This window comes from Argiope bruennichi, chromosome 8, assembly GCF_947563725.1.
Source record: "Argiope bruennichi chromosome 8, qqArgBrue1.1, whole genome shotgun sequence".
In the NCBI taxonomy this organism is placed as follows: Eukaryota; Metazoa; Arthropoda; class Arachnida; order Araneae; family Araneidae; genus Argiope; species Argiope bruennichi.
In genome coordinates, this window is record NC_079158.1 from 58,718,526 (window position 1) to 58,733,486 (window position 14,961).

Consider the following 14,961-nt stretch of genomic DNA (forward strand, 5'->3'; position numbering starts at 1 on the left):
TTTCTTACTAATTTTATTCTAATACAATATAAATGTGATTTTTGCAATTGATAGTTTAATTATTAGAAACAAATGACAGTGCATTAATATTTAAATTTGTTATCCTAAAATTATATTATTGAGCACAAACTTGTCATAAATTATGAAGAACTGCTATTAATTACTTAGCAAAAAGTAATTAATAGCTTTATCAATATCATTAAAATATTATCAATAAATCTTTTTTTTATTAATAATATTTTTAACTAATAATTAAATTAAATTTTATTGATTATAAAAATTTGAAATTTGCATAATTTTCAGTTTTTTTCCCCCCTTGTTTAATCTGTTTTATATGTGATAATATTAACATGTTGAAGAAATTGTGCTGTAAAAAAAGCACATATTTTAAGTCATAAATAAAACAATTTGGAAATAGATGGATTAATTGATCTTTATATAAAATATTTATATTTTATAAAATTTTAATGGTGTATTTAATAATATTCTTAATATCTCCTTTTTGATGCATACACAATATTAGCTCCTTGCAATTAATTGTTTTCCGTTGTCAACAATTTTCATGTCTTGTTATTTTCTATTGCAAGCAATTAAGTTATAAATAATATTTTATTTAATTAAAATATTTCTACTAAATGTTTAGTTTAACAGTTTAGAATAGATGTAATGCATATACCATTGAAATTCATTTAAAAAGCACTTGAATTAGCAGATAAGATGAAATTCTAATTTGTTGTATTCTATCTGTTACAGATAAATTTATACTAAGATAAAAAAATAGATTTCCAAGTATAGTCATATAATTGCTACATTTTAAATCAATTTACCCCCTCTCTCCTTATTCCTGCATTCAGTTTTTAAATAAAACTTTTTTTCTACTTCACTGTTTGATACAATAAAATCACTTCAAGTTCTAACAGTTATGAGTGAACTTGAATTTCAAATCAACTACCTGCCTTAATATTTATTGCAAGTCTCTTTAAAATGCCGATTAAGCAAGTTATAACCGAAATTGCATTATATTTCCTTTCATAATCAATATAAGCTAATTGCTACCAATAACCATCCTCTTAATGCATTTGGTTGCATGAGAGTGTGATGTTCATATTGTCATTTGTTGTAAAGTGCTTCTAAAATTTTAATCCTTGAAACTCGCATTTTTAATTTACTGAATGATCTGCAATATAAACGGCACTATCACTAGAATAAAAGTGAATCATTTAATTTTTATTTTTCTTTCCCTTGTTTCAATGGTATGGTATTATAGAAGCATCACATATATACATAATTTATTCTAATTAAATGATATTTACAATGATCACAAATGATATTTTCTGAAAAAAAAAATGACTGTATGCCCCTCAGATTTCTTATTAGTCTTCAACTTCTTCTTCATCACTAAAATAATCACTCTTCTTGAACTTTTTCTTTTTGAGGGATGATTCTTCATTTTTATTTTCATACTCGCCAGTAGCCACTTTTATTCGATATTCTTCTTCCTCTATTTTCTCTTGCTGAAAGATGTAAGTAATTCAGTAACATTAAGTAAAGTAAAAATTCCAATTTATATATTTAACAACAACAATAAAAAATAAAGAGGAGCTATTTACTTAAACAGCACTTCCCTCTCCTTCCATACAAACATTTGTTTGCAGGGTGCTCAAAATTTTTTTTGTGGCATTATCAGGATAATTTTTTAAAATTTCATTTGGAGTATACTTATTAAATTTAAAATCAAGTTTTATTTAAATTTCATAATATGTAGAATTTTTCTTCATACTTTCAAGTTTACTTACAGAATTAATGTGATCCATTTAAAAAAAAATTTTGCAGGTGACTGATTGATGCAAATTTTGTATTAAAATATTCAAACTCTGATAAAAAAGTAATTTATTTTAGCATACTTTAAAACTAATTTAGTCATAATATTTGGTAATTTAAAGCTGTTAAACAGAAAATAAATTAATATCAGCAAAAATCTGGTTTTGCAAGTTAGAGAGGAGAAATTAAACACAAACTTACGTTACCTAAATATCCCTAATAGGCTTAATCTGTTGCTGACTTATATGGAGGAATAATGGGTTAATTTTAGATAAAAGGTATGAAGAAAAAAATGCTCTGAAATGAAGTTAACTTAGTTTTTGAAAAGTTTTGTTTTACTACTAATAATACAGAATTATAAACCAAATAATTTTGCAAAAAAAAAGTTTTTATTTTTACCTGATATCGAATAGCTGCACTTAGACTTTCAAGACCTGGATCCTCTCCTTGTTCTTCTTCTGATTCTTGTTCACTTTCACTTAAAAAAAATAAATACATAAAAACAATTATCTTTGATATAATTAATTTTAAGAATGTAATGTTTTTGGAAATGTACAACAGAATATTAATGATGACAATTTTTTAAGCCAATACAGAGAAAAATACTCCGTAGAAAAGGAGTGAATTATCATTGTAAATTTACTTCAAATGTATTCTAAATTGTTTATATTTAACTTAAAATACATGATGTTTTTATAAAACTTAACACTAATACATATTTTCATTATATTCTATTCTAACTTTAAATACAGGATTGATTGCGATCCGATTTTAAATATTCCTTTCAGCAAGTTAGAAGCTTATCATCCAAGTTAATAGTTTTAAATTCTTACACAAAAACAATGAAATATAGTATATAGTAAACAACCATAGATAGCAACTTTATTGATTGTTTAACATGGACTGTATTACCATATTTAAATAAATAAATGATTAAAATCATATGCATTTAAAAGAACTAAAGCACATGCAACTTCCAAAATTTTTTAAATCTGACTATTTTGGTATAATAACATTTCTATCTATTAATTAATCTCTGCATATTTTTAAAGTGAACCAATATCAAAGAATGATTTTTATATTTCATAAATCTAGAAATGCTGGATCTCGGAATGTGCAATACTTGGGATTCCAAATTTATTTTGACCATAATGATTCTTTTTACATCATAATATTTGATTTGCCACTGTGGCAGAGACCTCCCTTTTAATAATTTAACTAATCATAATTATTTAATCTTCAGAAAACTTCAAAAAAGTTTAGATCCTATTTTTTTTCAATACCTTTAACACTTCTTCAGCTATTACTTATAAGTTATCTTTTTCTAAATACATAATTGACAGATGCAATGTAAAATATTTTAAATTCTTATCAAAGTTCTTTACATGGTGGTCACTTCTTTGTCAATTTATTTCATTCAAACTAACAATAAATATTCTAAAAAATAAAAGAATAAAAACAATCAACCATTATTTGCAATACTACTTACGGATATTCTTCTTCATTGTGAAATTTTCTCTTCTTTTTCTCTTTCTTTTCCACGATTCTATCACCCAATATATTTTTTGGACAATTGTAACTTAAGTGACCTTCTTCCTAAAATTTGGGAATAGTAAAGATATTTTTAATTAAATAAGAATGTAATTAAATTTTGTTAACATTCACAATATGAATAGAACAAAATACTTTTTTTTGATGATGATACACACATTTCATATTAGAATCATAACCAATAACCAAAGAAAAAAAATTATATTTTCAATCTTTAGCCAATAAGTATTAAAAAGAAACTATAGATTTTGAGACATTTGCATTATAAAGCTTATTATTACACTGAAATATGCACTTTATGAGGGCCATCTAGAAAATTAATTGCTTCAACCACAAACATAGTTTCAAACATTTATTAAAATAGGTACAGCATTCATTAAGTTACTTTTCAGCACAATCATCAATGAGATCCATCTACTGTAGAATATTGCCCTTTTACATTTGTATGTTATTGAAGTCTGCTGCTTTTGAACAGGAAACAGTATGTATCATGTTTCCAGGCACAGGGACCATCTACATTTTGGCATGCTTTGACATCACTAAAATAGAGGCGATATAAAAGACAGAAGAAGAATGATTTATTTTTTACTACAAGTTTCGAGTTAAAACAAAATAATGCAATTACATAAGGGGATAAATATCAACATTAGGAAGGACTACAGAATATATAAACTTGCAAAATAAGAAAACTTCAGAAAACAATGCTCTTCTTATTCACAACATATCACAATTCTGAAAATGAAACTTCCCAAAAGATTCCATCCACTTGGTGCAAAATCTCCAGAACAGCAGTAGCATCAAAGTTGTTTCAACTAACAAGGAGTATCACATATCTACCCCAATAATTGTCAATCTAGTTCTCCAAAATGTCTGTCTTATCAGTTCCAAATTGTATCATTAATAAATGAATGTCATCTACTGTGTTTTAGCCCATGGGCATTTTAATAACCTTTGCAAAATTATTTGCACTGTTTTTGATGATATCCATTTAAAGTTTTCTAGCTTTATTACCATGTATTGCTTTCAATCAGTGGGGGAAAGAAGAAGATATGACATTTTTTTCTTATTAAACCTTCAATTAATCAACTGACCAAGAAATATAAACAATCACATATGAGATCTTGAATCTTTCATTTCCCTTCACTTTATATGTCTATCCTCTACTGACAAAGTGAGAAAATTATTTTTTAGAAGAGCTTCACAAACATCAGTAAAAAAAAAAAAATAAAAAATAAAAAAAAAACAGTATAAATCATCTGATATTTTATTTTGTACCACATTATTTGTATTTAACAACATTACACACAAATCACTTCCTGTATCAGTTGTTTCACTAAAAATAATATTTGATTTCAAATAAATCATTTAAATAAACATGTCCACTATTTTGTCAAATTACCAGATATTAAAGTTCTGTTATTTTAAAAGTCTTACTTAAGTTCTGTTTATTATGTACACAGACCTTTCTAGCAGAGATAGTCTTATATCATAGCTTTATTTAAATCATGAATCTATCTTCTAAATTTTGCGATACTGTAATTTCATTTTTCTTCCCCTTCTAAATTACAGATATTAAATAGAATTCTTCTTCTTTAGCTTTCAACAATGGAAGAAAATCAGATGATTAAATATTTGATAAAACAATGAAAATAGTTTGAGTTCCTGGCCAACAATTTATTTTTGAAAATCCATTAAAAAAAAAAAAACTAAAATTCAGAAATATCTGCATGAACATTAAAGTAGTATCATTGAAAAGATAAATTTTTCAACCTTATGTTAAAATCATTTTTGTGCTGAGATAATTTCTGAAATTATGGCAGTAAAAAAAAAAAAAAAAAAAAAAAAAAATCAAAATTTGGCTAATTTTTAATTAATTAAAATTTAAAAAAATTACTCTCTTTCAAAACCTCTCAAAAACCCACTCTTTCAAAGTACACATGCTTTAAGTGTAGTAGTTCTAGATCAAATGATATATTCTGTATAGCATCAATACACATACATTCATCTTTATTTTTAATAGAAATAAGACACTATTTTGATTTTTTAAATACATATAACAAATATATTAAAAATATAAAAAAATTTTAAAATATAAATAAATATTCTAATAGGTTTATAATATATTTAATAAAAATCATTAAATAATTTCAACCCCCCCCCCCCGCTTGCTATTTAAAAGTTTATAAATAGAAAAATATTATATATATTAAGAAAGATTAACTTACTCCACATTCATAGCATCGAGATTTATCTTTATAAAATTTACGCCGAATGAATTCTGTAGCCCTGCCATTATCTTTGGCAATGCTGCATTTTAACATTCTTCCAAATAACTGTTGTTGATTCAAAGATCGAACACATTTGTAAGCACCTTCTTTGTCCAGAAACAAGACAAATGCAACACCTTTACTCTTATGAGTAACTTTATCTTTCACTAGGGTAACTCTGAAAAGGTCAAAATAAACAATACATATATTAATATTATACATTGAAAATAATTAAGCATGTTCTTTGGGTTATATATTTCTCATAGAAAGAAAAATAGAAATGTTACAAAATAAACTTACTTAACAACTCTTCCATATTTTTCGAGGATTTTGTGCAAATCATTATTAGTCAAAGAAAAAGGTAAGTTTGAAATGTAGACAGTACTTTTACTAGGACAAAATCCTCCGCTCATGTTTGATGGATATTATACAAACTGACAAGAGAGTAAGCATATAATTTATTCTTGGTTGTTTATACAGTTACATAAAATGTAATAAGAATAGTAATACATTTACTGTGCAGTAAATGATGTTCAATTATTTACAGGCAGCAAGTTGCGACAACTGTTTATTTACAAAAATTTGACACATTGCAGTTACAGTGAAGATAATAGAAAATTTAATATGGAAGTTCGGTACAAAATGCTAAGGATCAATCAATTGGCACAGTGGTTATTTATATGTCTATCGAAATCATTATATTCGAATATCATACGATATATTACTTGCATAAAATAAGGATTATATGTTTTGTTTAGGATTGATAAGTCAATCAGATTAGTTCTTTGTGTAAAAATATTCTTTCCCTTGAATGAGTATTTAAAATGCGATGAAGTCTCGATCCGAATTTTTAGATATATATGAAAGATCAATAGTTCCAATCTTCACTGTTTTGTATACGAAGATTTTTTTTTTTAAAGATTCAGTGGCACAGATTTTGATTTGAAAGGAAGAAACTGTAATATTTGTTTCCATTATACAGATATTAGTATTCAAATGCATCAAACTCTAGAGTGAATTATTTGTTAAATTTCCGTCCATTTTCAGGTTTCATGAGAGTAGTTGATGACGAATCTCATAATTTTGCATCCAAGCTGAACTATGAGAAAGAAGTTTGAAATATCACTTTACTTTTTAAGCTTTTCAACTACATGAATCTTCAGAAGAATGTCCTGTAGGGCAATATATTTGAAATGGATTTGCGAATTAAAAGTCGAATATTTCCAAGAAAAAAATCCCAGAAGATTGATTTTATTATTTTATTCAGACTTTATTTTGAGAAAAAGACTTTCAAATAAAAATAAGATCAATATGTAGATGCTGGACGGAGAGAAAGCTTTTCAGGTAATTATACTTCTGAATAATCACAAATTTTAACATATTAAGGAAGATTAATCGAAAGAATAATTCTTAATTCATATATGAGAAAAAGAATTCAATTTTGGGCATTTTCAGAGAAAAAATAAATTAAGATATTACATAGCATACTTTTTTTCATATATGCAACAATATCCGTTCTAAATGCTTTTATCGAACAACACTGAAAATATATGAATTTCAAAATTTGTGTTGAAAGGAAAAAAAGTATCTTGAAATATATTTCGCAGAAAAATTAGAATTTAATATAAGATTATTTAAATGCCTTTATTTTTACTTTGCACTAATAATTATTTGACATAAAAATCCTTTAAAGACCCTAGCTGTAATTTTGAATGAAAGAAAAGATTAGAAAATTAGTGTTATAAGCATTTATTCTATAATATTTTTTTTTTGAAAAAGTATTTCTGAATGTAGAAGTTTAAAACTTATTTTCCAGTATTTTACCAAAATGTACACAAATATATCATTTGTGCAGATGTTTATATATTATGTATCAACAAGAATTTCTCAAACATTTTTACTGTAAAATCTTTTATATATGCTTCCTTATAAATTTCTTCTCAAAAATTTATATATATATATATATTGTAATATCAAGACATTCATGGTATGGCAAAAAACTCATGACAAACGTAACCATGAAATTTTTCAAATTCCTACTTTTATTAGGATTTCGTTTAATTCTTGTAATTAGCTTACATGGTGTAGTGATGTTGTATTTTTTTTATCAACAAGCTTAGTCGTAATAACTAGAGATTTGGGGACCGATGGTCCTTAGATTATAACGGTCCCCTTTGTTTATTGTTTGTTTTAACCATAATTATTTTTATAGTAATGATTAAATTTTTTAATAATTAAAATACTTTGTGATCGTTTAATCAGGTAAACATTTTTTTTTATGTATAGATCTCATTGCGTATGCTATATATTGTTTTATAAGTTCGTGTTTAATCTTGTTACATCAAAAAAGAAAATGATATCCTAAACTATTTGATATTTTCTAATCTAATTGTTCGACGATGTATTCGCAGGTATTAGTTTTATTTAATTAGAAATAAACCATATTTTTAATTAGATAAATACTCTCTCAGCTTGGAAAGTAAAAATACGATTTTGGTCAACAAAGTTTAATTTTTCAATGTTTTGAAAAATAATATATATAAGAAAAAAAAATATATGCATTATGAAATTTCAATTAAAATTTATTTCTGAATAAAACTAAAAAATATACAATTGTATTTATAATAAGAGAAAAATTGACTTCATACTTATCTGTTGGCAGGGCTAAAATTAGATTTTTGGTTACATATCAACTAACTCAATAGATGGCGCTGAAACCCTCCAATTGTTTATTGCTTTGAATGACGTGGCGTTTTTATGCAGTGAGGACGCGGGAAACGTGATGAAAGCCTTTTTTGTAGAGATTTTACCTGCTACTGGTATGTTCTTTCCTTTTTGTTTTTATAGTTGGTTGTGAGTGTTCTTTTATAGTTTATATTATGTTATTATAATTTTCGCTTAAATTGGAGATTGTAATTTGTTTTATTTCTTTAAAAAATGGTTTTTCTCTAAGGCCTCAATTTCAGGGAATTTTCGGGTCATGAGGGGTCAATATTGTTGGATAAAGGCAGACCCTTCACAGAAAAAATCCCTTGTTTGAATTACTGCCTAAAGGTGACCCTTGAGAAAGACTTCAGCCCGGAATCTTAATTTCTTCATTTTTGATTCTATATTTATTCTTTTCGCTAATATTGACTTGATAGTTTTAGTGATTTGGTTATATATATAGTCCGGTGGCGTAGTCTTCCAACGCGCAGATCCTCGGGCTGGGTAAGGTCGATTCAGTTTTTCATCCCTTCAGTGGATCGATAAACTGAGAACTAAGCATGCTTGGAAACTAAACATTAGCGGTTTCGCCTTAGGCTGACCACCTAGCTCGGACATATGCCTTGCACCCCAGGACTCTCGGTCAAGAAAGTAGATATGGGCATTGTATGCCTTGACCCACACGGGCTCTCGTGTCATTGATTTTAGTTATAAATATATATATATAACCGATTTCTTTCTTTCTCCTCATTCAAGGGCTCGAGGTTTCGGACAATGTACTAAGGATAGGTTTGGGCCTTACTTACAGATGCATTGTTTCAAAAATGAGCTGTGCCATTTTATGTGTACCAAGGGAACATGAAATTATTTCTTTTTTAGAATTGTCATAAAACTGTGATTATTTGTAAAGACCGTCAAAAAAGTATTCGGACTCTGCGTTTTATCCCGAAGTTATCACACGATAAAAGTTTAAATGCCTATCATTGCAGAAATATATTCTCTACAAGCATACAAAGTATTTATGTATGTAAATTATCTCACCAAAATCAAATCCGATTTTTTCAAATGCCAACATCCTATTTTTAGTACATTTCTGAAATCTCCGAATTAAAATAGATCAAAATCATGCAATATTTTGTAATTTTGTGTAAATGATTGATGACTTATAAGCAATTGGAAATTTAAATTCCTAATTTTAAATGAATTTTAATTGTTTCAATATATTTCAAAATCTAAAGAATCTTTGCAAATTTTCTAATTATTTATTAAAATGCTAAATTAACAAAATTAAACATAAATTTTTAAAAATATGGAACTAATTTTAAATGTTTAATTTACTTTTAAATTTGCAATAAAATTTTGAATAGAAGCTCAAAAATTTTGATACCAATTCAAAGAGCAAGATCTATAACATTATTATTCGAAGGTTTATCAATTTCCATCAAATAGCTTTTACGATATGTTGTAATAGTTAAAAGCTTTCAAAACAGAATGATTTTCACATGTTTTGGAGAGCATTTGAACTTTTCTAAAGGATTTTCTGGCCAGAAAAAAATATTTGAGATGGAATGGTAAGCAAAACATGTCTTTCAATGTAACTTTAAATAAAGATATTTTTATTCAAAAGAATGCTAAAGTAAGTGAAAAAAATCAATACATGTGACGGATTTATTTTCATTACATTTCATGTGAAGTTTCATTTAGAAAAATTGGGAGCCAATTGCAATTGTAGAAATGATTTGTGGGATATTTTATTGATGAAAAACGCATGAAAAATTAATTACTTTTCCTTTAATACGTTTACTAGTAAAAATAGATTAAGAACAAAGAAAAAAATTGCTAAAAATTATTCATATGATTATTTGGCGGAAATTTTAACATATAAATCAATATCATAATGTTCATTCTTTGTATTTCAATTAAAAAGGAATGTTTCAAAAAATAAGCATCTAACCTTCATTTTTCAGTTTTATTAAAAACAGATGGGCGTGACCTAGAATGACATTTTCGCCTCTTTTTATCACTAGTTGTATAACAAAGCGATCGGTGATGATATAGTTTTTCGTTCTTCCATCATATTTATCTTTAAAAAATGTCATAAATGAGTTTAAACAACTGGATAAATGATAGAATGAGCATTTTGTCACAATCTTGTATCCTATGATTGATACCTGATGCATTTATATATTCGCGTATCTTCCTGGTCACTACGTCGCTGGCTGCCAGCTTCAGCTTAGTATTGTCCTAATAACTGATGGTAATACGAAAACTTCAATAAATAATGGTGGAGAATGGTTAGTTGTTTCGAAATTTAATAATATACTAGATGAAAGATTATTGCAAATATTTTAATTTTTTTTTTTTGTTAAAACTTTATCTGAATAAACTTCGCTTTCATCAATAATAATAAATAATGAATACTAAGACTAAAACTCAGAGTAATTGTGAAATAACCAACTTGGCCATAATATAAATACAGAAAGAAAAGTTTTTTTTATTTCTATTTGATTACATTAAAATGACTTAAGTTACTGTCTCTGCCAAAGAAGTACTCAACGTCAGAGTCGTGTCGTAATGGGACTTTTATTAGCTATATACATCCACATATCTCCCCAGAGAGAATGCTTACTTATATAGTTAAATATAGTTAAAAAAAAGTTGCCTAGAAGTTTAAGTTATTTTTAACCCTCTGACAGCGTAATTTTTAAAAATCACTATTGTTACGAATCTGTAATGCTGCTTCCCAGCATAGTTGATTCCACCATCGGAAAGAATGTTTTACAGTCATCTGTATTGGATGGAATCCGTGTGTCGCGTCGGAGGTCCCAGAGCTTGGCGACGAATTTGGCGACTTTGGCACCAAAATAGGTTATACCCGAAACATCGAGAATTTTCCCAATCCGTCCAGTAGGAACCGAGATACGCCTCGAACGTTCCTGATTGGTTGAGAGGTTTATAGCCCCGCCCCCTGAGACCTATAAAAGGAGGCGGCCGCGGCTGCCAGGGTCGTCGTAGTCGGAATCGACGATTAAGAACTCGCCTTCCAGAGATAAGCGGAGCAGCGACGGAGTGAAGCTAGTGCTGAACTAAGCTGTGCGCTACTTCTGCAGTAGAGTCTGGTTGTATGCTGTACGTCTCGGCTGAAGATAATCGTCTTCTGTGCTGTATATAGTTGTCGTCTTTGTGCTGTCCTGTGTGTCTTCGTGTAAATAAACGTCGTTGTTTTATTTTCTACTGCCGCCTGCTGATTGAGCGTTCTCCACACTATATAACTTCCACTATCCAAACGAACCCCGGAAATTTCGTAATACTATTTAGATGCGTGGTTTGCAAATATTTTTCAAACAGATGCTATATATTACACGATAATAATATGATATAATAAAAATCTATAATCTTAAAAATAAACATTCTAAATTATGAAAAACATGGGATGCAATAGAAGGCTTGACTGTCAACCCGAGGAAATAGCGGGATAAACAGCTGGAGGACTAGCATTAGACCATGAGGGCGCAAACGCAATCTTTGACCGTTACAGGTGGTCCTTAGTAAATTAAGTAAAAGTAATAGATGCATGAGATAAATTGTACATGAAATGAAAATTCCCGAAAACACAACAATCCAGTTGTTTGAGTAAATTTCGGACGATAAAATAGTTTGAAAACGCTCTTTATGTACGACAAAAACTAGTTCTGAGAAATAAAGTCCAAATTCGAAACTCGATTTCACCAAAGATGTATCATGTGCACAGCCTTGATGCATATTAAATTTGCCATAGTGAATCGGGCGTAATCTTGTTGGAGTGGTGTAAAACTCTGATGAGGGGAGAGGACAGATAAGGTGTCCTTGTCATTAGATAGCGGTTCGAAATTGAGGCTCGACTCAAGACAACTCAAGCATTGCTTCAGAACGGAATGTCCTACTCAAAATGTATCTCTCAAGCTGAATACAATTTGTAATGTCATTATTCTTTTAACTGTGTTGTGCTATTGTGTATTGACACCCAAATGTCCAAATAAAAAGAAAAGTAAGTATTCTACAATAAAATTTGACCGAGTTATGAAGCTCTGAAAAATCATTATTTTAAGCCATTAAAAGTTTCATTAGTGAAATTCCAGGCGCTAAGAAGTGTATTTTCTTCAAAGTGATCAATAGAATGGTCTAAATACGCACTTTTTTTAAATATAAAATGGCGATAATCAGATTTTCAAAAGTCGAATAAATTTTTGTCTCAAAAAGGTGGAACTTTTTTTTATTAAGCAGATTTCATTAATTCAGATTTATAGAACCGAAGCTCTGTATAAAAATTTAAAATACTGTAATTCATCTGGTTATTTAATGATTCAAACTACATAAAATATAATTATTTACTTTAATTAAACCATTTTTCTTATTAATTGTGAACGCCTAGTTACGGGGATTTAGAAATAAGATATTAAGCCCTGATTTGAGAGGATTACACAATGTTTGCCTTAACTACCATATAATTATTGAATTAATAATATAGATATTTTAAAAGCTACAGATTTTTTTTTTGCAATTTATTTTTCTAGAAAGTATAAACAGCTGCTCGAAGTTACACATGTAAAGAAAAATAATCTAAATTGCCTTAGAGGAAGCCGTAGAAATTTATAATTTTTTTTTTTCCATTTGAAAATAATTAGCAAAAGTTCAGTTTTTTTTTATTTGCAATATTTTTAATATTGTTCGGAATTATTGCTTTTTTATGTCCATTTCGCTGTCTTATTTTCAGTTTTTCATAATCTGCAATTTAATTTTCTACAAACAAAGAAGAAAAGGCTAGAAAACTTATCATGGAAAGAAACAACAACTTGATAAAGAAGTTTTTGTTGCCGGACTGCATTGTTTGAAACTTATTTTTCGAAACAAAATCTCTGTTGTTGTTATCCCAACCCCAAACTGACATTCTTTTCTGTCAAGAGATCCGGATGTAATATGCTTAGCAGTCAGATACTTACATAGAACTGAAGAATGAATGCACTAATTTGATAATTTTATTCAGCTTCAAGGACAAAAGGATTTCAAATCCAAACAAATGTCTAGACGGCTCTAAGAAAAGACGAAAGGAAACATTAACATGAATTTTTATTTAATTTTTGCTGAAGTCATTAGTTCTATTTTGCAGAACATATTGTAGTTTCAACACAGGAGACCCCCCACCCCCTCCTTTCGATTCTAAAAAAATTACGCAAAAAATACGCGATATGTTAAAAAATTAGAATAAAAATTGCAAAAAATTTATAAAAATAAAATACTTATGAAAACAAAATATCAAACTGCAAATACTTATTTATACAAAGAACGATTATAAATCCATTTTTTTCCACACAACTCTACCCGTATACAAAAGTCTTATTATGAGAAAATCAAATTAGAAATTTTAAATTTAAATGCAAAAATGATATTAAATAGAGTAAAAGAGAAAGAAATGGTGAATCTGTCCTGAAGATTTTCTCAAGGATCACCCTCAGGCAGAAATTCAACCAGGGATTTTAGTTTTGACTCAGGAAATATTTACTTTAAAATTATTTTCATATAGTTTGCTTTAAATTTTGGTTGATAGTTTCTCTTTTATGAGGGGATTAATTCATACAAAATTTTTGAGAAATAAATCACAATTTGATTATTTATTTAAATTTTAACTACCTTTGGTGACCAGCTGGTTTGTCGGCAATATTGGTTGCATTTAATTTCGGTTGAATTTCTTATGTATGATGTTATAATTACCTCAATAAAATATTTCTAAGCATCAGATTTTGGGGAACATCAGAGTCGTGTTATTTTAACAAGCTCATACCTATTTTATTTAATGTGAGTGCTAGTTTTCCTATTAGAGTGGAATTCTATGGAACATAGTGCTGTTAAAAATTTATTTGTTTTTATATTTCAAATTGCACTATTCAATTGCACGCTGTCTTTTACGTTAATGAAATTTCACTTTCTGATTTCTCGAGAAATTTGCGTAGATAATCAGAATGTTTCTTCTTTAGGGTTCAACAATGATAGAAAAACACACGAGTGTTTATTTCATGAAACAATGAAAACTGCTCGAGTTTTATTCTAATAATGAAATTCACCTCTGAAAATTATCCTAGAAATATTAAAAAAATCCAGGAAAAAAAATTTCTTTGCGAATAAATTGATATCATTAAAAAGACATTTAAAAAATTTTAAACGGTATGAAAATCAGTTTTGTTTTTTAATATTTTTGAATGTTATCGCTGAAAACGCCAAAACTTTGCTTCATTTTTAATTAATTAAAATTCTAATCAATATTTGAAAAATCTGAGATGCCCTTTTTAACCCTCCAAAGTTTAACCCTGCAAAAAATTTGGAAGCTCTAGGACAAAGGTCTGTCTAGTAGAGTGAACTTCCTCTCCAAATATACATTCTTCTTCATTAGTAGAGGTATTTTTTTGCAAAGAGTGCATTTACACATTTATAGAATGATTTCGATAAAGATAAAAAAATAAGATGTTTTGGATTAACACGTTTTGGCAATACTTTATTATTTCAAATGAGAAATATCGTCTGCTTCTTTTTTTTTTATTTATTCATCATTCAAAACATCGCATATAAAAAAACTGTGGATTAA

The 14,961-nt window shown here is 27.8% G+C and overlaps 1 protein-coding gene across 1 annotated transcript; it reads right to left on the minus strand.

Annotated features, from left to right (window-relative positions):
- Window positions 1–1,218: 1,218 nt before the first annotated feature.
- Window positions 1,219–6,218, minus strand: LOC129981361 (zinc finger CCHC-type and RNA-binding motif-containing protein 1-like). The gene is made up of 5 exons (XM_056092184.1): window positions 5,940–6,218; window positions 5,598–5,817; window positions 3,311–3,417; window positions 2,221–2,299; window positions 1,219–1,514 (listed from the first exon to the last, which is right to left on the minus strand). Exons 1-5 carry the CDS (start codon window positions 6,050–6,052, stop codon window positions 1,374–1,376), a joined length of 660 nt encoding a protein of 219 aa, XP_055948159.1. The 5' UTR covers window positions 6,053–6,218; the 3' UTR covers window positions 1,219–1,373.
- Between the last annotated feature and the right edge of the window lie 8,743 nt (window positions 6,219–14,961).

Bases quoted from the DNA above. Each gene is read 5' to 3' on its own strand.
- LOC129981361 (XM_056092184.1), bottom strand. From the start codon at position 6,052: ATGAGCGGAGGATTTTGTCCTAGTAAAAGTACTGTCTACATTTCAAAC. The intron at 5,818-5,939 runs GTAAGTTTATTT...TGACCTTTTCAG, and splicing joins AAATATGGAAGAGTTGTTAA to AGTTACCCTAGTGAAAGATA. The intron at 2,300-3,310 runs GTAAGTAGTATT...ATTTTTTTTAAG, and splicing joins CACAATGAAGAAGAATATCC to TGAAAGTGAACAAGAATCAG.